Below are 25,091 nucleotides of genomic sequence, written 5' to 3'. Positions count from 1 at the left end.
AAAACAAGCAACACTGCTCTGCTTTAAAAAAACAAAATATAATCTAACTTCAGATCATCGGGACATGCAAACATAAAAACGGCTCTTGAATTTGGTCAAGAAAGGACTGATTCCCTCCCCGGCCCAGCAGGATGTCCAACAACTCTGTCTGACAGCTGTCACCAAAATGCCATTGAGATGAAAACACAAAGAGTGAAGGATCAAAAATTACTTCCCTGAGAATTATGAATGCAAAAAAAGCACAATGATATCTGAGTGATTAAACAGTTTCTTTCACCTGGCTAACCAACAGCAGGAAAGGAAAGAGGAACTCCTTTTTAACTCAAAATTGACATAAGTATGAGTACATGCAAGCTAATTAAGTTGCAAGACACTCCCAATGTGGGTGTCAGGGAAAGAATTCAAAGAAAAATTTGGCCTCAAATTAAAAAAAAAAAAAGACTGAGCACACTCCTCAGTTAGGACTGTGATGGTTCACCAGAGTATAGTTTCTTGGCAGGTACTGGATTCTGAAGAGGCCTTGAGGCCTGCCTAGAGATTGGAGCAGATTTTTTTTTAATGCAAAACAAGTCAATTAAATTTAATAGAGGGGACACGTGCAGTATAGAACACTAAAGGAAGAAAACCAATAGCCTCCACTTTTCCGAAGAAAGGCGCTACAGAATGAGGGCCAAACTTGATTCAGGTATGATGGGAAACAGTCTCCAAATCATAGTAGACTGAAAACTGAACACGGGCCAGTCACGCGATACTTTTAATCAAAAACCAGTCATGACACTGGGATGTACGTTCTATGGAATTATGATACACACATAGAACAAGGAGTTAATTCTCCCTTTATGGTCATCACTGGGCAGACGCTTAATAAAAGTTCTGTGTCCACCCCTGGGCTTTACACCCAAGGAGTTCAAAATGGCAGCAACAAAACCTCCAGGAGCCAGTGTGGCCTAGAATGACCACGTGCCTGGGAATCAGGGGCTGTGGGTTCTAGCCTTGCCTCTGCCACCTGCCTGCTGTGTGATCTTGGGCAAACCACCTAATTTATCTGTACCTCAGTTTCCTCATCTATAAAATGGGAATTCACTACCTAGTCCCCCTCCCACCTTGGACTGAGAGTACGATGTGGATCATGGACTGTGTCTGACCTGATTATCCACCCCCAGTGCTTAGTACTGCAGATAGCAAGATAGCAGAAAGCAAGCGTTTAACAAATAACAGTTATTACTACCACTGATAGAGCAACAGCAGAGGTAGAGATGCCTATTAAATTTCTAGATTCCTGGTCACCGTCACAGTTGTATCTCTTGGCCTCCTAAAATACCACCACAACTTTGGAAATGGTTTAGGTCCTGGTTGAGATGGCTACAAAACTACCCTTTGAAGAAGGGAGACAGCATCCTTCTCCCCGCTGCAATCCAGAAGAGCTGCATCTAGGTAAAAACCAAGGGTTTGCCCGGCCCTCTACAGAGTATACTTAAATTTGGGAGGATCACTTTGAGCAACCAATGCCTGTGGAATCACCTACCACAAGTCCCAATCTCTCTCCAGGACACTGCAGGGCCCTGGCGTCGGCAGTCATCCTAACTGACAAGCTACACTTCAGGTTTTTCCGCCCTTCCCCTCGCACCTGACTGCTACCTTAAGAGGCCTCTGAATAATTTTAAGCATCCAGCCCTCTTGCCCTAGCAAGCACCTGAGCTGAATTATAAATTGGGATTCCTAATGGCAATTTAAAACAAGGGACTCTCTGTAAAAGTACTTTCAATCTTTACATGGAAAAACCCTATCTGAGTGGGGTTATCCCATTTGAGCTCCTATCTCCTAATTCACAGGACTATGGCCAAGGCAGGTTTCAGTCAATTTTTTTTATTTTTCTTCAACAGAGAGTTTTTATGTATTCTGGGATACTTCTAGAGGATAAACAACAGAAAAGAACCAAAAGACGCACTCATAAAACTTGAAAACTTACCCCTCCTGTCAACTTAATCACCCTGACTTTGGAGCTCACATGTGGCCCATCTCCACTACCAGTGTTCGTGCGCTGCATTACGGTCCTTTTCACGCCAGGCTTCATATCCTGGGGTCGGCCTTGTACTGACGCCACTCTAGAAGTCTGGCTGAGGTGAAGAGCTTCGTCCATGTCGGCTGGCTTTGTTGGCTGCCCTTTCAGGGGTGGCTGGAGTTGACCTGGGGGAACTGTTCTATTCTGTCTCAACTGTTTCACTGGTTTCATCTGCTGTCCTGGATACTGCAAGTTTGCCCCGGCTTGCCCGAAATTCGGGGTTTTCAGCTGAACCTCTGTAATGGTTGCGTCTTGCTTTTTGACCAGGAGCCTGTTTTTCACATTTGGTCTGGCCTGTGTCCCGGGATAAGGTAGTAATGGGTTGCCATTGGTTGGGGACAATGATGGCTCCTCTTCTTGTTCTACTGGGGGCTGGGGAGCGTAAGGTTGCTGTTGCTGAGCAAGTCTTTCAAGTAATTCCCTCTTCCGAGCACCAGCCTGCTGCTGCCGTCGCAGCTCCTTTTGCTTCAGAATTTCCTCCCGTAAGCGTTTCTGCTCTTCAATCTTTAAACGATACAACCTAGTCTCTTCATCTTCATCGGAAAACTAAACAGGAAAAACGCATCATTTACCAAATCGGGGAAACACATGGGGAGAAAGGGGGTGCCAATCCAAACAATGTGCCAGAATTACTACACAAACATTTTCCACAAAGCTCAAAATTTATCCAGAGACAAACCGCTCTGACCTTCTTTACCACTGAAGTATAAACCTCTTCTTCTGGTGAAGGGGGGTTGGGGGTGGAGGGAAGGAGAGTCAAAGCTCATTTAAAAAAATCTTATCAGAATATTAAAAGTGAAATCATGTAAATTTCCACTCATTTAGAAATTCCCGAAACCAATTAAACTATTAATTTAAGATATCAAAAATATGTTTCAAATGGAAACGGCAACAATACTGAGGCAACCCACTGCCAAACAGGTTTTTTATCTTGCTCTCTTCTGACAAAGTAACAAAAGGTAGGGTGGTAAATGACCTGAAAGGCCCTGATTAGAACTATTGATTTTTCTTACAGAATTTTCAGCCTGATCTCAAACTCATTTGTCACACAATAATTGGTTATAATGAACAGCACAAGTCAATCTCTCTGACCTTGAACTCATGCACTCTTCGGAATCAAAATGTTGCCAATTGCTGTGTTGGAATATTAATAGTATGTAAGGAATGCCTTGAGTCTTTCCGAAACTATTACACTCTGTCACATAACCTTTGGTACAGATTCAGCAAATCTCATAAACTGGGGTTCATAGGAAACTCTAGAAGGTAGAAATTTAAAGAAATAATAAGGTGTGATCTTTTTAAAATTAATATTTCTTTAAAAGCTCATGGACTCTTAGTAGCAGGACACTGATATACAAGATTTAACTCTGGCATGAGAAAATGTTCTCGTGACCTCAAATTCATAATGTTGTTCAAGCTTAAAAGGATTTCTTCTTTTGGCTCACTGGGCCTCTCCTTCAATTTGCCTTTACATTTCCCCCAAATGCTCACTTCTGTTCAGCCTTCCAGTAATGGTGATTTCCCTCTTTTGTAGTACCCACCCATCTGAGTAGAAGAAATGCCAGTCCTCTCTGCCATAATTTCTGGCAAAAGAAAGGTTAGAAGAGAGAGGAGGCTAAACACCACTTCTCTCATCCAATGCATAACATCTTTTTTTTTTTTAATCCCCCTCCATTGTTACTAAATCCACATTTGTATGTTATTTTCTGGAAATGAGGTGTACTTATTTTTAAAATTTTAGCCGGCCCGACCTGCAAGAACTATCAAGAAGTTACTCCAGGACTATAATCAGAAAAAAGGACACATGAGCACAATTACACCATATACTATTTTTTAATCTTTCAAACCAGAAACTAAGTTGTCTCCACTGGAATGCTTGCCAAGAGGGCAAATATTTTTTGTGGGCCTTCTAATAAAAGGATTATTATTCTACTCAAGTTGCTATACTATCCCTGCAGAGGGAATTTGTTATAAATTTTTAAAATGGAAGGTTAAGGTGGAGCTACTCCTGAACTTAGACAACTAGGCAGTAGTCTAAGCCCGACAGACTAAGTTTCTTGCTATAAATAAACCCGCCAAAAATGAATCCCTCTGCTTTTCTCCAATACCCCACAAAAAGTGCAGTAAAAATGATTTCCTTTACCAATCCATGTTTTCATGTTTGGAAGGGACACAACTTTAACAAGAATGTATTTCTGATTGTCCTCATTCAAAAACTAATGACGCAGGTCATCATCACCACCATTTAAAAAGTACCTGAACAGAACAAGTTAAACCAACAGCCCTGTCCTCTAGTCGCTTACAATCTAAGGAAAACAAAATGTGATGGACTAACACACTGGAACACTTGGGTAGACCAACTGTACAAACATCAAACATATGACACATGTGAATGTATATTTTGTGAGGTAGAGATGGAAGTGTGAGTTACTGAAGCAAAATGTAGAATCAGGGGAAGAACAAAGGATGGATGGGGACAGAAACTGCTTCCTCATTTCTATTAAGTCAGGAAAGGGTCTATGGCAGAAGCAGGATATCAAAAATGTTCTGCAAGGTGAAAAGCAAAGAGACTGACAAGCTGGGAAGTTGAAAGCTTTTCTGAAATAGAGTATGATGGCTGAAGGGGGCCGTGAGTGAATTTAGAGTGAACAAAGGATCTAGGGGAAAGGAGCAAAAAGAAGATTATGACTGTGGGGCCTGGTGCTGGGCTGCGAGAGAGAAGGTGAGGAGCTTGGTGATGATTCCCAGCTGATGGCAAGTCAGTGGGACCTTTAAGGTAGGGGTGGCACAGTGAAAATAGATGGAGCGATGGACTTTGGAAATGCCACTGCAGATTGATTGGTATGCTGCAGTGCAGGATGCAGGAAATACATCACGGGAGTTGCCAAACTCCGGGTGGACTAAGGCCAGGGCTTTGGGATGGGCGGGAGGACAACAAGCAGCGAGATTACATGACAAACTGGAATGGAATGTAGGAATTAGAAGAGTGAAAACTGACTCCATGTTTTCCGGATTTAAGAGATGGGAGTTTGAGCACCTCATTTCTAATCGTGATGCAAACGCCACAAATCCAGTACAGAATACACTTACTTCTGGTTCATTTTTTGCGTCTACTTTGGTATGAGCCACAGGATGAACTGGTCTGGCTTTCATTTCAGTCTTTCCCTGGGGGGTCCTGACGCCAACAACAGATCTGGTAGAAGGTGATGGTGGTGGGGGGGTGCTGGTGAGAGGCTTCACTTGGGCCGCAGGGGTAGCATTGCAACGGTTGTTACTCATCTCCAGAACGTGTGCCGGTGCGATCGGTAATTCACGTAAATTGCTGTTTCTTGGAGCGGTTGGCTGCATCTGCTGAATCGGCCGCTTGGAAACATTCTGCGAAGGTGTACTCTGCCGTGGAAAGGAACATAACATTCCTCATAAAGATAACTGGATATTTGTGGAGAAGACATATACACGTACATCACTGAGAAGCGGTGTGGCGTAAATGAAACAGCACAGGCCTTGGAGTCAGAAGTTCTACTCCCAACTCTGCCATTTGCCTGCTGTGGGACCTTGGGCAAATTACTTAACTTCTCTGAGCCTCACTATCCTTTATCTGTAAAAACAGGGCTAAGATAGCCTTAAGACTGTGATCCTTAAATGGGCGGGGACTGTGTCAGATCAGCTTATATTGTATCTAGCCCAGTGTTTAGTACAGTGCCTGGTGGAGAGAAAGCGCTTAAATGGTATAATTATTATTATTATGATTATTATTATTATTATTACTACTACTACTATTGTTGTTGCTGTTACTACTGAAGGCAGTAACTTTGGGTAAATGCAATTTTGGCCCAAACCTGGTTTACTTTTGCCCTGATAAAGACCAGCATTCGTCTATCTGGCTGTCTCTTCCAAACTGGATTCCCGCAATGCACTTGGAGCCAACTTCGTAAATAACCACACGCTAGCCAATAAGTTATCATGGGCAAGAGATCAAGAACTCTGATTTCATTCACATTTAACTGACTACATTAAGTAGGGCACTTGCGGATCAGTCGATTTTCTCAGGAGTGGGGAAGGGAGGGGATGCCTGGGAGTTGTTTGAGAATAAGAAGGTCTGCTGGAGAGGAATTTCATTCCTGGAAAACATATCTCCTGGATTTCATGTTTGCCTTCCAAGGATTGTTCGGGGCAATCTCTTGAAAACTGAGTCAATTCATTTTCACATGCATAATCTTTTCTGAAAGGTTGAATTTTTAAAGTTTCTTTATATGTTTGAATAAATTCTCCTCTTCAGGTTGGGAAGAGTCATGAACTGTGACCCTTCCCTTTTATGTAAGATTTGTGTGATACCGGTTCATTCAGAAGCCGGGGAGATGGGTGTATCAGAAGCACGAAAAGCAATACGCCTCTGGTGACTGATGAAGAAAATGTCAAGAGTTTGGGAAAAGAAATATAAATTACAATATTTATACTTTACAATAGCTATTACACCTGATGCTTCCTGGGCACAATCACTCATTCTGGTGACCAGGGGGTACGGGGTGTTCCAAATAGTTTCCTAGTGATCAGAATGCACCACACTGACAGGGCCTCATCAGTGTTACAGTGCTTATCAGTGAGAAGCAGCGTGGCTCAGTGGAAAGAGCTCAGGCTTTGGAGTCCAAGGTCCTGGGTTCAAATCCCACCTCCACCAACTGTCAGCTGTGTGACTTTGGGCAAGTCACTTCACTTCTCTGGGCCTCAGTTCCCTCATCTGTCAAATGGGGATGGAGACTGTGAGCCCCTCATGGGACAACCTGATCACCTTGTAACCACCTCAGCGCTTAGAACGGTGCTTTGCACATAGTAAGCGCTTACTAAATGCCATCATTATTTATTTATTTATTCTCTGGGCCTCAGTTCCCTCATCTGTCAAATGGGGATGAAGACTGTGAGCCCCAGCACTTAGAACAGTGCTCGGCACATTGTAAGCGCTTAACAAATACCAAAATTATTATTATTTCTAGACTGTGAGCCCACTGTTGGGTAGGGACCGTCTCTATGTGTTGCCAACTTGTGCTTCCGAAGCGCTTAGTTCAGTGCTCTGCACACAGTAAGCGCTCAATAAATACGATTGATTGATTGATTGATTGTTACATACTAAGGGGGGGGCGGGCAATGAGAACTCAATACAGTTACCTGTACTAATGAAATTAACTGTTAAAATACCAACAGAATTACTCTCTAACGTGACTCGGCAGAAATGATTTGTTAAGAACGTTTAAGTACATGGGAAGCAGCATGGCCTAGTGGATAGAGCAAGGTCCTGGGAGTCACAAGGTCATGGGTTCTAATACCAGCTCTGTCACATAATAACAATAATAATAATAACAATAACAACAACACTGGTATTTGTTAAGCGCTTACACTGTGCCAAGCACTGTTCTAAGCACTGGGGTAGATACGAGGTAATCAGGTTGTCCCACCTGGGGCTCAGTCTTTATCCCCATTTTACAGGTGAGGTAACAGGCACGGAGAAATTAAGTGACTTGCCCAAGGTCACACAGCTGACAAGTGGCAGAGCCGGGATTAGAACTCATGACCTCTGATTCCCAAGCCCGTGCTTTGTCTGCTGCCTGACCCTGGGCAAGTCACTTCTCTTCGCTGTGCCTCAGTTCCCTCCTCTGTAAAATGGCAATTAAGACTGTGAGCCCCCTGTGGGACGGGGACCGTGTCCAACCTGGTTAGCTTGTACCTACCCCAGCGCTCAGGACAGGGCTTGACACATAGTAGGCCCTTAATGAATACCACAATTATTATTCATTATTATTATTACTACTACACTTAAGACTGTGGAGGAAAACATTTCAACGATTCCCGCCGGAGGGACGGTTACGGCCCCGCTGAAGAGGATCCACTAGAAATCCTGATTCGCACTTACGTGTCTCGGACCCTGTCGCTGGGGACACTGCATGCGGTTGCCGGCTTGTTGCGGCTGGGCCGTCTGGATGTGGGGCCTGAACTGAGGCTGCGCCATGGGCAGCAGCGGCGGCGGTGGAACGGAAAGGTGATGGTGATGGGGATGCTGGAGCTGGGGCGGGGGGTGCTGCGGCGGGTGCTGCGGCGGCTGGTGGGGCGGCGGCGGCGGCGGGTGCGGCGGTGGCGGGTGCTGTGGTGGCGGCGGCGGGTGCTGCGGCGGCGGCGGCGGGTGCTGCGGCGGCGGGTGCTGCGGCGGATGCGGGTGCTGGTGATGTTGCGGCTGGTGCTGGGCTTGCTGCGGCTGCGGATGCTGCGGCTGGGGCTGGGGCTGATGAGGCGGCGGCAGTGGAGGGTGCAGAGGGCCCTGGATGTTCCATTAGAAAGAGGCACAGCCGTTCGTAGTAAGCGCTCAGTAAACAGGGTTGAATGAATGACTAGACTTAGCAGGCACGCTCCCTGGCCTCAAGGGGCTTGCGGTCTAGGAGGGGAGGCAGGCACTAATAACTGGGATTCAAACAGAACAGTGCTTGGCACATAGTAAGTGCTTAATACCATCATCATCATCAAATAAAGGAAGTGGGTCCAGCCTCACGCCCGGGGGGCGGGGGTCTTGGGGCTGACCCCCGGCTAAGTGTCCTGAGATCCCCTCCCCACGGCACTTGTATATATTTGTACAGATTTATTACTCTATTTTACTTGTACATATTTACTACTCCATTTTATTAATGATGTGCATATAGCTATAATTCTATTTATTCTGACGATTTTGACACCTATCTACATGTTTCGTTGTGTCTCCCCCTTCAAGACTGTGAGCCCATTGTCTCTATATGTTGCCAACTTGTACTTCCCAAGTGCTTAGTACGGTGCTCTGCACACAGTAAGTGCTCAATAAATACGACTGATGATGATGATGCTCTGCGCACAGTAAGCACTCAAATATGATTGAGTTAGTGAGTATACAGAAGCAGAGTCATCACGTCCCTTTCAAGAACTACTTGGGCAAACCATACGGTTGTACTAGTGTTGGTGTTTACTGAGCGCATCCACTTGGTACAGTGTACTGTCAGGTGCTTGGGAGGCACAGACTGCAGAATAGGGAGTACTGAGGCTCCACCATAAAATGAGTAAAGGTTCAGAATAAAGTTCTCAAGTTGTGCTGAGACCTCACACACTGGTCAAGTTGACCAGTGACCTCAAGTCCAAGAAGAGCAGGGGATGGAGGGGCAAGTGGTGAGCACATTCAGGGGGAGGAGACACATCAGGAGGGGCAGCAAGAGGGGAGGGGCGAATGGGACTTGTTTTTCTAAAGTGGACTACTTCAATGGGTGCCAAAAAAAAAAAAGTGAACAAAAACCTTTGGACACCACTCTGGTATGCACTGTTTGCAAAAAAGCTTTCTGCCCAGCCCTGATGGGTACTGCTTGTCCCTAGATTATAGCTGCTGCCCTACAGTCTGGGCAGTAATGTATGCAGTCCACTTTTCAAATCAGGTAAATATAGAACTCTTATCTAAGCATCAAACTAATCTGCAATGTATGCATTCTGGGTCTGTAATAGACAAGTAGTGCGAGAGTACTTGGGGAGTCAAACATTGCAATTGTGCCTACTTTCACCATGAACTTTAAAGACGGAAGAAAAATAACACACACATCATACAAACTCAAAGCGTACAGACTCCCAGTTAGACAAAGCAGAAAACTAATTTCCATCAGCAGAGGGCACTCAAGATTTTTCAGTGATAACAGCTATATTTTCTATGCAAAACAAAGACTTAAATCTCCCCTGTGAAGAACATACTTCTAAACAGAACCTTCTGATCTTTGCTAGACTACATCAACTTAAGAAACCACAGGATGATGAATAAAATGCATAAGAAAAGGGATTCTAATCTCATTAGCTCTAAACCCTTAGACATCTTTCCAATCCTTTCTGAAATAAACCCGTGATAGAGATTTTTCATTCTTAAATTCGTGAATCCCAGGAAAAGATGGCATTCACTACCATGACAAACAATGTAACCCAGTGATAGCTTCGCTTCAAATTTTCACGAAGCCATTGTGGCCAGGTAGCTTAATAAAATGGAATCAAATGTAAGAAACCTTAAATCAAACTCTTTTTATTGATGCATCACCTTACCTGCATGTTGGGCTGAGTATGCGTTGGTAGGAACGGCTGCCCTGGGCCCGGTAAGAATGGCTGTCTCGGAGGAATGAAAGGCCGGGTATTTGGTGTGCCGGGTTGGTTGAAATGAAGGATCCCCACAGGAGGCTGGATATTTGGTCTTACTGGCCTTTCTCTGGGAAATACCGGTTGCTGTGTTTGTTGATTAAATGCTGGTCCAGGCTGAGGGAAAGGCAAGGGGTTCTGCGTAGGAACCGGATGGCTGCTGTTAAGAAGCGTGGGAGGAGGTGGTGGCGGTGGGGGACTGCGTTGCTCAAATAAATGATGACTTGGGAACCTTGGGTCTCCTGAAACTAAATGGAATGACAGGCAGTATTATCTTCCTGTTACACAGCAACCCACAATTTTACATTCACTCCAACAACAAATACAAATTGTTGATAATTTGGGGGAAGAAAGTTTGACACGACTTGAGGCTTCTGGTCTTTTTATACTTCAGAGCACACCTGCTTGCGTCGCTGACGGGCTGTTCAACCCTCCCTCCCTCATGTGAGGTATTATCCATTTCAGGCACCCAAGAGATAATACTCATTTAGATTCAACTAAAATAGGTAAAAGGGATGACAATCCACGTGAAAAAGGGAAAATAACATGGTTATAGGCATGAGCCTAAAACTGAACGGCTGATTATCTTAGGACGACCTCCAAGAAATGTTACAAAAGCAAAAACTACTGTCTCCTCAAGGAAAATGGCATCAGGTGTACAACCGTGTTACCTCCTAAGAAGAAAGGATCTCTTTCTTGTGGTGGTGGTGGGGCTCTCCACTGGTCCTGAAGTGGAAGCCGAGGGGGCTGACTGAAAGTAGAGGGGACGGGCCCAGGTGTGTGCTGTGGAAACTCTGGGGGAACCTGAAGAAGGAGAAGAAGAAGGGTGTGGTGAGGCCGCAGAATTCAGAAAAATTAAATGTACCTTTGAGAAATGCCTATGTACAGGCCACACTAAATTTGCCCTATAAAAGTCAGTTGATTTATCAATTATCTCCCATAATCTGAACAGGCCGGCAACCAAAATGGGTGATTTTGCCACAAAAGTCAAAAAACCTGAAAACGGTTTTTGGAAATTAATTCAATACATTTTAATATCATTGCTGCACCACAGGAATAACATTTCTTGTCAGGCTTATTGAAATCCATGCAATTATTGACCTTCTTTCTCATTAATCCAAAGGCCTGAATGTCTACTTTAGAAAACGTTCTTGACATTTATCTTCTTAAACCACGCTATTCTCTGCCATCTATTTAGCACAATCTAAGCTACAGCAAAGAAGCAGATTTACTTCAAAACATGAAAAAAATCAATTTGTAGAACTCAGAAAATTACAAAATCTTCAATACACAAAACAGAACCATTTTGATAATACCCCTAAGTCCAAGACTTTAAATACTTAACATCCAAATTATTAAAGAAACACTAAAAGTCTGCAGTTTTAATTTAGTAGCAAACATTTTTTTAAATTGAGGATTAACGTTATTCAATAACATGCAGCACATAAAGCTAACTACTACTGAAATGTTTTCTTTTTTTACTTTTCACCTATCCAGTAGGATATAAGTAGAAAAAATGGGAATGAAATAAATTTAATAAACTCCTGGGTTTATTTGCCATTATCATTCTGTTAAAATCCAACAAAAACCTGTTTGGCAATTAAATACAACAAACTCTCTATACCAAGATTTCAGATAATAATGAGCTGTCAGAAAATCCACTATTGGCCTTAATGACATTTGCACATAGAGCCAATTGTCTCAATTATTCGAGAGAATTGGACAGGAGAACATGAAAAAAATCAAAGCTCAAAGATAAATCTCATTGCTAATAAAAAATAGAGTGGGCAAAAGATAGGGCGCCTAAAGGAAGATGGAAGAGAAATAACGCACTAGGAAAACCATAAACATGGATGTATAAGCCCTTCATGATCAGCAGCAGAACTCAAGTCACCTGTTACTTGTAAAAAGAGTTTCAGTGTACAAAAGCCTCACTTCTATAAAATGAAAAATGCACTAATGCTACATTTAGAAAGCCAAGTTTAGTTTCTCAATATTTCCAACCAGGCTCGAGGGCAAATACCCATTTACATGAAATATGCCACACAATCATTAACGTTGAAAGAGATCTGAAATTTTAAAGGGCTTGTCCAAACCTACCCAAGCATAATGTTCAATTTCTACAGCTTCAACGGATGGTGATGAGTTTACCCTGCTAATATGTGAAATTCTGGTTCTACAGTACCCAGACATTACAAGCTGATTCTTCATTCCACACGATTTTGCTTAGCATTAAAAAAAATTCACAAAAGTGCATTTGTCATAAGAATATGTCTGTGGCATATCACGATCAATTTAGTAAAGGTAGGTGTTTTCATTACAAACTGCTGCTTTCTATCAGACTCTGTTAAAAAAAACAGGTAAATTAATTGAAAAATATAACAATTTGGAAATATGCTACTGATTTGCTGTCAAACTTCTTGCACTGTGACTGCAGGCAGTATATTTCAAGACTAATAAGTCCTTACTGATATTAGTCACCATTATTTTAATATACTGATGAACTAAACAGCGGCTGAGGGTGAAAGGAGGAAGAAAAAAGGGTCAAAATGCTGACAGAAGTATCAAGTTACTTTCATTTAAATTTTAAATAATTTTCAACTGGGGGGGAATCAGCACCTTTACTCCTGAAAAAGATTTCACTATCTACCTATCTTCATGTTCCAGAACAGAATAAAAACTTTTCCTGGTAGCTAAAATTCCTAAGTCAACAACTAAATCACTAACTTTAAGACATTATTTTAAAGGTGACTATTTTCCTCCCACCTCCTTCAAGCTTTCAACGTGTGGTAAAGTATTTGAGAGGTGATCAACTGAGGGGTAAGACGTGCAGAGACTCCCCAAAACAGTACAGCACTTTTGTCTTTCATTCCAAGTTCTAGGACTTGGCATTTATTGAGGCTTGGGAGTCAAATAGAAGACATGATCCCTGCTCACAATGATCTTACTATTCAGCTGCAGCGTGGCTCAGTGGAAAGAGCCCGGGCTTGGGAGTCAGAGGTCGTGGGTTCTAATCCCGGCGCTGCCACTTGTCTGCTGTGTGACCTTAGGCAAGTCACTTCAATGGGTCCCAGTTACCTCATCTGTAAAATGGGGATGAAGACTGTGAGCCCCACATGGGACAACCTGATCACCTTGTATCTACCCCAGCGCTTAGAACAGTGCTTGTGGCACATAGTAAACGCTTAACAAATTTCATCATCATCATCTAGCTACGGAAGACATCCACAAAATAAATTTAAAATAGCAGATATGCTCAAATGTACTTAAAGGCTGTAAAATTGCTATAGGTGCACATATGCAACAAGAAGTACAAAGTAAAAAAGTGCCACGGTGAGATGACAGCTAAGAGGATGAGACCAGGGAGGAGAAAGATTAAGCATTTAGTACAGTGTTCTGCACAGAGTAAACGCTCAATAAATACCACTGATGGATTGATTGATCGGGGAAAGCATCCTGGAACAAACGGGACACCAGAAACAGTGTTGTCTAATGGAAAGAGCGCACGGAGCTGGGAGGCAGAGAACCTGGGTTCTAATCCCAGCTCTGCCACTTGTGTGCTATGTGACCTTGGGCAAGTCACTTCTGGAACATGGAATATTTCCTACCTGATTATCTTGTATGAATCCCAGCACTTAGGAGAGTGCCTGGCACACAATAAGCGCTTGACGAAGATCATTAAAAAGGATGTGCTTTGAGGAGAAAGAGCTGTAGTCTAGCAGATCTGAAAAAAGGAGCTGCAGGCAGGAGGAAAGTCATGAGCCAGGGTCATAGGGAGAAGAATCGAGAACTAGGCACAATGAGCTTGGAAAGACTGACGAGTGTCAAGAGGATATAGTAAGAGAAGGGAGTGGATTGGGAGTTGATGGACTTCCTTAGAGTTTATGGTCAGGACTTTGATGCAAAGATGAATGGGTAACCATTGGAGGTTTTGGAGGAGATGAAAGACACGTGAAAAATTATAATACTAATAATTGAGGTATCCGTTAAGCACCTATTATTGTCAAACACTGTACTAAGCGATGGGGGAGATACAAGAAAATCAGGCCAGATGTAGTCCCTGTCCCACACGGGGTTCCCAGCTTGACAGAGGAAGAACAGGTATTGAATCTTGATTTGGCAGATGATCTAAGCCGCAAAGTACAGGTGGGAGGTGGAGGCAGTTAGATCAGTGAGGACAAAGGAGATGACCTCAAATAAGCCTGAAGCTGCAATTTATATTACCTGCCTAGGTTTTCTGACTTCACATAAGTGGGCAAATTTAGTTTCTATCATTTAAACAATGCTAGTATGGAAAATTTGCAATGAACACCTCTTTTGTAAAAGAGACAGAAAACTGTTTGGGTGAGGAGGTATGAGGCCTAAGCTCTAACTTACTACACAGAAACTTATCCAATCACAACCTGAGACAGTGCGCTCTAATAATAATTATTATAATAATGTTCGTTGAGCACTTACTATGTGCCAGGCACTGTACTAAGCGCTGGAGTGGATAAAAGAAATCAGGAGATCTAACTTTCTGTATTCAAAAGTTGGAAAATTAACTGGGAGTTCATGGCACTATTGAAAGTTCTATAAGAGAATTGACAATTCTGTTATGCGATGAACGGTCGATAATGAACAATAAAAATATAACAGGATGAAGTTTTCCATATTTCAACAGCCAAAAAAAAAAAACCAAACTATAATCTTCTCTATGGGTAAAAAAATTCTGACTAGCGCTTGGATTAGTATGTGTGAAATGGGTTTTCCCAGGTGAAGCTCAGCTCAGCATTAGCAAAGTTCTAGAGGAAGAAGTCACTTTATACTCCAAGATGTATTCCAGTTTTGGTGGGGAAAAAAAGAAAAAGTGCTTATAAACATCTTAGGATTTGAGGGCATTTTTAAAAAGTTATTTCCCAATTCATCCAGCAGTGACAGAACATAGGTAGTGAGATAAAAAAATTTTGGCAGCCTGAACTTTTCATTGACCTCAACCAAAATAAGTTACCTGACAAGATTGAAGGATTGATCTAACATCAACTACCTTTTAGAAAGTGGTGAGGTAGAACAGAGATTAATTTTTCTCTAGATGCACTATTTTAGCAAAGGGAAAATTCAAATATTATCAGAGCTTTCAATGAAAAGACAATTGTAGCTGGTCTACTTGACTCAGGAAACATTTTACTCCATCTCTATTGAGACAGGAAATATTCCTAGGGACTTGAGAGTAACCGGCAAATAGAAGAAGTATAAGAAGCTACAACATGAACCCTGTATAATCGTACATACCCGAAATCTCTTGTGACCAAACAATTGAAGAGCTTTAACTTATTTGTGAGAGGAACAAGACTAGCAGAATGGGTGGGTTTTGTGAAAGAATGCATACTTGAAGAGTAGGCAGAAAACAATTTCAGTTTTAGAGCCGTTCTTGTTTTAATAAAAAATGACCCACAAGAGTCAAAATGGCAATTCTTTCAATAACCACAAAATAAGGGCCAGGTCAAGGACATTTTGATGCTGGAGAATTCAACTAAAGAAATATTTTTAAATCATTTACTTTAGAAAATAGGATTGATACAATGTTTGAATCATACTTCTGATGAAATACATACATAAGTGGAATATGGCTTAAGCAGAACACTCTTCCCACACAAGCTTGTTCTGGGAATAACAATCCACAAGTTAACACAAATAGATTCTGTGTAAGAAGAAAGAGTTTGGCAAGTATGTATGGCCTGTCAAGGGATGATGTTACTATACTTTCCTAGCTCTGCCTCAGCCTTACTGAACTGTATCAACTTCTCAGTATTTAATAAAGTGAAAATAACAATGATTGGCAAAGGTGTAGGTTTTGGAGATAAAAATAATATGGGGGTTTCCTACCCAAAAATGTCTTCAATGGTGTTCTTCATGAACAAAACTGCCATCTCTCTATAGCAGAAATGACTGTTCTGAGATTTGACATTTTACTAACTTCCACTACTGATATGTAAGCCAAAATATGTCGGCAATCCATTTTGCCAAAAGTTGCTCCTATGATTCACCATGGATTTGAGAATATGAGGTATTCAACCTGATTTTCACACACTGGTACAATCCTACCTTAAGGGAGAACACAAGATAAGACTCCTTTAATCCTTTCAAAGAATTATACTATTTTGCTTTCCTTTTTATCCCCTTAAATATCCTTCCTAGTTAAGAAATTAACATTCGCTCATACAATTCTTACACAAATTGTACTTTTACTTTTCTGCATCTCTTGTTAATTACATGATGCTATCTACAATAATCTATTCATGAAGGGCTGATAACTTAGGTTAGTAAAGGAAAGAAGATGAAACTTTGCATAAATTGCTTAGGACAAAGTTAATCTTATAAAGCAAAGAATAAAGAGGATATAATGGCTATTATATGACTTATCAGTTTCCCTAAAAGGGTCACTCTGTGTACTTTCATGAGACTAATTAAATACCTTAACAATGTCATTGGAACTTCATGAATCTTTCAATAAATTACATCCTGCCTCTACAACATGTTTTCATTTATTAATCTCACTTAAAATGCAAAGAGCTATATGAAAAACACACCGACAGTTAAGTAGGGTGACAGTTAATTCTGATTAAATGGTTTAAATGCAAAGAATAATGACCACTTGTAACCTATGACCAATTAAAACGAGAGCCATCTGTCACAAAATGTTAATCCTCTTATTTCAACGGATATGCTCTAAAAAATCCCTTTCTAAATTGCCTACCTTTATTTTGGAGGAAGATATTTTCTTCATCATAGCAAAAAAAAAAAAAAGAAGTCACATCCTTTGGACATGTTCTAAAGATTTTCCCGTCAAGTTCATCCAGTTTCCACCCCCAATTTAAGGCTCTTGGACATTCTCTCACCAGTCCAGGTCACAAATCAGACAGAATATTGCAGCATATCATGTTCACTTCTGTGGGCCATGGAAGTACTTCCAAAGCGCTTAGTACAGTGCTCTGCAAACAGGAAGTGCTCAATAAGTACGATCAAATGAATGAATGAACAAGCGGACGATCGTCTCTGCTGCTGCCGCTTTGGGCTTTCATTCCTTCATCCAATCGTCTTTGTTGAGCGCTTCCTGTGCGCAGAGCACTGTGCTAAGCACTTGGGAAAGTACAGCGCTTAGAGAAGCTGCATGGCTCAGTGGAAAGAGCATGGGCTTTGGAGTCAGAGGTCATGGGTTCAAATCCCGGCTCCGCCAATTGTCAGCTGTGTGACTTTGGGCAAGTCACATCACTTCTCTGTGCCTCAGTTACCTCATCTGAAAAATGGGGATTAATACTGTGAGCCCCAAGTGGAACAACCTGACCACTTTGTAACCTCCCCTGTGCTTAGAACAGTGCTTGGCACATAGTAAGCGCTTAATAAATGCATCATTATTATTATTATTAAGTACTCATTCATTCATTCAATAGTATTTACTGAGCGCTTACTGTGTGCAGAGCACTGTACTAAGCGCTTGGGAAGTACAAGTTGGCAACATACAGAGACGGTTCCTACCCAACAGCGGGCTCAGTCTAGAAGGGAGAGACAGACAACAAAACATATTAACAAAATAAAATAAGCAAAATAGTAAATATGTACAAGTAAAATAGAGTCATAAATCTGTACAAACAGATACAGGATACAGGTGCTGTGGGGAGGGGAAGGAGGTAAGGCGGGGGGATGGGGAGGGGGAGAGGAAGGAGGGGGCTCAGTCTGGGAAGGCCTCCTGGAGGAGGTGAGCTCTCAGTAGGGCTTTGAAGGGAGGAAGAGAGCTAGCTTGGCGGATGTGCGGAGGGAGGGCATTCCAGGCCAGGGGGAGGACGTGGTTACAGGGATCGACAGTGGGACAGGCGAGAACGAGGCACCATGAGGAGGTCAGCAGCAGAGGAGCGGAGGGTGCGGGCTGGGCTGTAGAAGGAAAGAAGGGAGGTAAGGTAGGAGGGGGCGAGGTGATGGACAGCCTTGAAGCCGAGAGTGAGGAGTTTTTGCCTGATGTGTAGGTTGATTGGTAGCCACTGTACTCAGAAGGCACCAACGGTGCAAAATCTACTCTGGTGAAATTAAAACCCAGGAAAGTGTTGTGGGTTGGTAACAATATTGCTTACAATGACTACCCTGGATTTATTTATAAAATATAGCTCCCCAAAATCCAAGCACTTGTTACAACTGGCAAAGCCTTCAAGATATAAAATTTGCCAAGCAGGAATAGTCCATTTGGGCCAGAAATCACCAAGAGCTGCTTGGAGAAAGAACTGGGTGTCATTCCTCTTTATGCTTAGAGACGTACCTACTAACTCATTTAGTCCTATTATCTAAACTTCCTGGGGTAAGTTCTCAATGCTTTCAACCTGATGTATGGAAAGGGTATTTTCAGCATTCAAAGGCTCCCTAGCAGTGGTACTAAGGGATCTGATGAAAAATAATTCTGGATGCACCCCACACATAACCTTCATGACTTTGTCAATATGATTCCTGTTGTCCTTCAGGCTTCACTTTCCAACATGGAACCTACTCCCTGCCCTCATTTGTCTGTACCTTTTCTATTTCTGTTGTGCCCTATCCAAGACGTGGTGACTATAATTAAATGAATTAAAATCTCTGCTGTGTGTGGCCCTGGGCAAGTCACTAAACTTGTCTGTGTCTCAGTTACCTCATCTGTAAAATAGATATTAAGATTATGAGTCCTATGTGGAACACGGACTGTATAACAATAATAATTGTAGTACTTTTTAAGCACTCACTGTGTGCCAGGCACTGTTCCAAGAGCTGGGGTGGATCAATCAATCAATCGTATTTATTGAGCACTTACTGTGTGCAGAGCACTGTACTAAGCGCTTGGGAAGTACAAGTTGGCAACATATAGAGACAGTCCCTACCCAACAGTGGGCTCACAGTCTAAAAGGGGGAGACAGAGAACAAAACCAAACATACTAACAAAATAAAATAAATAGAATAGATATGCACAAGTAAAATAGAGTAATAAATATGTACAAACATATATACATACATACAGGTGGATGCAAGCAAATTAGGTTGGACAGAGTACCTGGCCACATAGGGCTCACAGTCTTAATCTCCATTTTACAGATGAGGTAACTGAGGCACAGACAAGTTTAGTGACTTGCCCAGGGCCACACACAGCAGAGATTTTAATTCATTTAATTATAAGGTACATAGAATGCTCTCCTCTTTCTTCACTAAACTATATCCAATCAACCTAATGTATTTATTGAGTGCTTACTATATGCAGGGCACTATATTAAGCACTTGGGAGAGTACAACAGAATTAGTAGACATGTTCCCTGCCCTTAAAGATCTTATAGTGTAGAGGGGGAGACAGATATTAAAATGAATAATCCTTCCCTTGCATCTTTCATAAAGCTTATTTTCTTGCATAGGTGGCTCCAGTCTCCATGATCACTCCATGAAAACAGCATCAGCCTGAGTGTCAGGAGACCTGGTTTCTAATCTCCGCTCTGCCATTTGCCTGCTATGTGACCTTAAGCAAGTCACAACTCTGTGCCTCAGGTCGTCATCTGTAAAATGGGGGTTAAATACCTCTCCCTTAGACTGTAGGACAGGGACTGTACCTTCTAGTAGACCTTATGTAAGAACTGTTATGGCTTAATTGGATTCTAGAAACATGATTGTTAACTGACTGTGTTTTTGCTTTATCTATGCTTTCTTAATATTAATTACAATGTTAAAAAAAAACCACCAAGGTTTCCTAGGTCACACAATGGTATTTGTAAGTGTGTGAGATTGTCCTGATTGCTGTCAATATTTGGCTTCTAATGATTGACAGTTATGTGCTATATAGCCATTAAGACCCAAATTCCCTGGGTAAATGAATGGTTCCTATCACATAATGCTTAAGAGCAGCCTAAATCCATTAACTGTTACTATTTTGCTCTTTAGATAGCAGCAGTTAAGGTGCTTTTAAAAGCATCCTGTGAAGGTCTTTTAGAAGAACTGAATATAAAAATTACAGTCTAATTCTAAATATCTCTTTTGGACCACTGAGCTGAGTAGCTCTTACAAATATATTACAAACAACTAATTTAACAGCTTACATGTAAATGATACATGTCCTTTAGGCTTTTCTTATTGGTTTGATTTTTTTTTTTCCATCCACTGAGCATGTGCTAGTGAAATCACGTAAAATTAAAGGGTTAGTGAATTTTATAATCATCCATTCCTCTTTTATTTAATAGATGGTTACCATAGTGTTTAGCCAGTGCTGTTCCTCCTGCAGATGGGAATTCATTGATATGATTAAATTTGATGGTATGATAATATATGGTAATCATGATTAATCAGAAACGCAATAGCAAATGGAGGATGTTGGGTATTATGTCACCTGCATTTTAAACTGCATTCACTCCATGCCAGTTTGACGATGTATGACAGCTGAAGGGATCTCATACTACATCTGCTTGCTACTTATAGATCAGAGAAGAGAAAATGCCTATCATTCCTTTACTCTTTAAAGTGCTATAATTACAGGGCTTTACAGACAAGTTGTAAAAACAGTACGTGTTCGAAGTGAAAGCTTTAGGCTAGATGCAATAACGCTTCCCTTTCACATCTGCAAGGGCTATAATCTGAAAGAAATGTAATTTGACGCAGCAGTCTCATTCAAACATGATTTGCATGAAATGCCGTATAAAGCGCTATCCAAGAAATGTCAATCAACACCACCTGATACCAAGTACCCTGTACAATGAAAACAAAATGAAGTAAACTCTACCTGTGATTTGCTACTACTACACAGTAAACAAAGGAAATTTTCATTTATTTTTACTATAAAAGTAAGGTTATTCCTGAGTGGAATAATTTTGTTTAAAAAATATAGTTGTCCCTTACTTGACAACTTTTCATTATTCACTTTAAACAAACTTAAAACTGTTCTCTGACATCTGGATTTACATGATGGGTCAAGGCTTAATCACATGAATGGATGTTAAAACATGCTAGTGAAGGATCTTTAAAAATCAATTATGTAGGATTTAATGTCAAAATTTAGTAATTAATAGGTAAGAGGGTGGCAAAGTAAGAAGAGAATAATTTGGGCTTTTTTTGGTCATAAGTGTTTGATGTTAAAGACGTTTCAACTTATATTTTAAGCTATGTCTGCATTATATATGTGAAACTTTCTAGGGAACTCCAAACAGAAAAATGTCTGATTTATAAATAAAAATAAAATAGGATGGTAGATTTTGAATACAGAAAATAACTCACACACCTTTGAAGTAGAAAGATGAACTACATATGCAAATGAACATAAAATTCTAAGGGAAAAGTGTTCCAATTACCAAAAAATAAAAATTAAGATTTGGGCAACTACAGTCATAAGGCCTCAAAACTGCAAGCATACTTTCTACCTATTTGTCAACCAGGCACTATCCAATCATATTTCATTCAGTCAAACTTATTGAGTGCTTAGTGAGCACAAAGCACTCTGTTAAGTGCTTGGCACTACAACGCAGTGCCCATTAAAATAACTGGGGAAAATAAATATATTTAACAGAAAATGTTTGTCTCAATAGTGGTTGAATCAAAAATGGACTATTTGTAGAAGGGAAGAGTTCAACTCAGCACCAATTTTCTAAGCATAATACCAAAGATAGGTTGGAGAGCTATAGTTGTTTTCAATTATTATTACTTTTAATAGACAAAATAAAACTCCATGTCTAACCTTCTTAGTGTCTGCCTGGTTTAAATTTCAGAACAGCCGTAAACTCTAGTACTGAATACAAAGCATACCAGTCGTGGAAATACTACTTTGAGTCCCAAAGTGACACACAGTGAAGAAGGGAAATTCCAATCTTCAAAGCATTTCTCCAGGATAAATAATTTTAAATGCTAAAATATTATGGTCTCCATTTTGGATCAGTTAAGTTTTTCACTGTTTTAAAAGGCTTTTGCATCACTTTCAAAACAGTAACGAAAATGTCAGTCTTCTATAGTCCAAAATAACAACAGGAAGGAGTAGTAGAACTGTTCATTGATTTATTGAGCATTCTCTGGTGCAGTGCACCAAGATTCTTAGGAAGTACATTATAACAAAGTGGCAAGTTCCCTGCCCACTTGGAACTTTCACTGTACCTCAATGCCATTTGGACTAGACTTGGAGAACTTTCTATTGATTATTTTCAAGTCAAAATGTTGTGAATTCAACATGCAAATACTGATATGTACTTTTTCCATCCAGACTAAAAGCTATTTTTACTCAAAATTAATATGTCTCAATTATAAAACTCCTGAGGCAAAGCACCGGTGTAAATTTGCTATTTCCTCATATTTAAGTTATGCTGATGAAATTAAAATGAAAATCATACGAAAGTATGTTTTATGATTATACAAAGTGTTGAACTGAAATTTATAGATTAATTCTACATTAAGAACTCTCTTTTTCATAAACAATCACTCACAGCTAATATTCAAGAAACAGTGTGAGTAGCCTGTAGAACAAACAAATGTCATATTATAACAGGTGTATACTATTTTGTTCAGTTCCTAAAATATTTGTGGACATAAGGCATTAAGCTTGTAGTTAGGGAATGTGCCTGCCAAATCTCGTTATATCATTATATTGAATAATATATATATATATGTACACACACACACACACACTATAATCTAGCATATATATACTATATATAGTACACGTACTATAATCAGTTGTATATATACTGATTAGCTTCAATAAATTACAAGTAAAAAGTTAAAATGTCTCGTTTTGTCAAATAGTATTTTTATAGTTAGTTCTGTCAATTGGTCTGATGTCTTGTATTGGAATCTTAAGAACAAGTTTCTCAGTGTACAATTAATATGCACTGTGTTCAACTTCTTCTTGACACACTTCCGAGGGACATATTTATCTTTCATTCTTCAATTCACTTTTTTTAAAAGCTACACTTCAGATTTGATTGCATCTTGGCCTTTTATGACTTGTCTGAAAATATCGGCGAAATTCAATTTAGAGGTGGGAATGCAAAATAATTATAATCCAAAGATTTAGCCTGTATGATAACCAAAAAAGAGATAAACTTTTAAGCATAATTAAAAATTTTTGCCTTTGCAAACAGTTTTAGTGACACTTAAAAAATGCAGTATCTTCAATATAATTACAGTTTCACATCATATTTTTTCTGAAGCAGACAGGCAACTGAGTTGAGTGGAGGATAAACTTAAAAAACCGAAAGTGATCTTGACCAACTCAAAATAGAGAGCATTTCATGTTCAACATCACGAGAAAACAAGAGGCTAAGTGCTACAGAAATTCAGCAAAATTGGGCCTAGATTTTCTTATTACTTAATGAATTCCCTTGCTTATCGCTTCCCAATATCCACCCCTTACCCAAAAATCCCTGGTAAAAGATTATACCCATTAATTTGTTCTGAGGAAACTTTCCAGAGAACAATGGAAAGCAACTGAAAATATCTGCCATAGTCAAGTCCTTGTAACTCCAAAGAACAAATTGAACTTCTGACAAAACAGTTTACATTCACTTCATTTTAAAGCTTTCACCTCCCACAGTAATCAGGCAAGATTATGAAAGCAAAATAGGAAAAACCACAAAGGAAAATTGAAAGTGACTATTCTAATTTTACAGTTGCTGTAAACACATTTTTTACAAGGATATCAATTACAGCATTGATTTACATCCACTCTCTTTTCTACAGTTTATTTTCTACCTTCAAATTTTACTTTAAAAATGTCATCATCACTGTAATGAGAACCAACTAAAACCAAAAAACAGGGTTCGCAATGATTGGCCCATTAAGAGTTTTTAATTTTTCACGGAACATAAAAAACTCATCTTTCTCACAAAAGCCATTACTTCTCACATGCCACGGATATGAAAAAAGACCCATGTCACTAGTTACCTTCTGAAAACATACATTTTGTTGAATGATTCTCAAAAAAGATTTTCTCATGTCACAATGCTTTAAAATTGCCCTGATAAAAAAACTGAGTGTACCTAAGGAAAATAAGATTAACAGATAGGCGAAAAATCAGGTTTTAAACAAGAACATTCTTTGTTTTTTTCCACCAATAATTTTTCAAATTATCAAATTGCCACCCTTGATAATCCTTTGTCTTAAAGTTTTGAACCTGCACTTTAATCTGCCTCTTTTTAATGCCCTATAGATGGTATGAATTCACTTCCTCTTTGCTAATTAACCTATCCAACTTGTTAGTCTTTGTTAAAAAAAATCTATGGCAGAGTCTCTTCTTTTGGCTTGAAGTATCATTCGGGAGAGAGAACAAAAGCAGATTCCTGAGTCTAATTTAAAACTGTGAGCAAATTATCCTTCAACAAAAAGTCAGACTGTTTCATGGAAATATTTCCCACCTAGGTTAGAAAATCAATCAATAACATTTATTGAGTGCCTACTGGGTGCAGAGCAGTAGAAAAGCAGAGAATCTAAGGACTGGACAATAATCAATTCAGAAACAGTACATTTTGAGACTGCAGGTTTTAAAGAAAAGAGTGAGTCACCAAGTTTGGTGGCTTCTTTTTTAAGGAAATATACTGCTTTCCCAAAGAGTTATCTATTTGTTTTTCCAGGCAGCAAGACCCCTTTATCCAGAATGCCATACACACACTAATAAAGTAAGGACCTTTCATTTTTATTATAGGAAACCAATAAAAAATGAAAATTTACATTCTTTAGGATGAAATGGATTTGTACCTCCCACTGGTAATTCTGATTCAACAATTTTACAGTTAAACAAAATTAATTCTGCTCTCAAAAATCCATTGACCTTAAGCTTTTAACAAACATTTTCAACTACACAGATTATTGTCAATATTTACTAATCCTTAAAATTATATTTAGTTGGAAC

General features: G+C 40.2%; 1 protein-coding gene across 1 annotated transcript in view; it reads right to left on the bottom strand.

The window, feature by feature from the left end:
- RBM33 (RNA binding motif protein 33) overlaps positions 1 to 25,091 on the bottom strand; it is a 122,109-nt gene that overhangs the window by 46,924 nt on the left and 50,094 nt on the right. Inside the window, exons 11-15 of the mRNA XM_038755872.1 lie at positions 10,906 to 11,038; positions 10,145 to 10,482; positions 7,968 to 8,369; positions 5,153 to 5,452; positions 1,970 to 2,608 (exon numbers count right to left, since the gene is read on the bottom strand). Of these exons, the coding sequence (XP_038611800.1) occupies positions 1,970 to 2,608; positions 5,153 to 5,452; positions 7,968 to 8,369; positions 10,145 to 10,482; positions 10,906 to 11,038 (1,812 nt within the window). The remainder of the gene's footprint in view (positions 1 to 1,969; positions 2,609 to 5,152; positions 5,453 to 7,967; positions 8,370 to 10,144; positions 10,483 to 10,905; positions 11,039 to 25,091) is intronic.

This window comes from Tachyglossus aculeatus, chromosome 13 (assembly GCF_015852505.1).
Source record: "Tachyglossus aculeatus isolate mTacAcu1 chromosome 13, mTacAcu1.pri, whole genome shotgun sequence".
Classification (NCBI taxonomy): Eukaryota; Metazoa; Chordata; class Mammalia; order Monotremata; family Tachyglossidae; genus Tachyglossus; species Tachyglossus aculeatus.
Note: the sequence above shows the minus strand (reverse complement) of the source record. Positions and strands in the feature narration are given on the sequence as shown.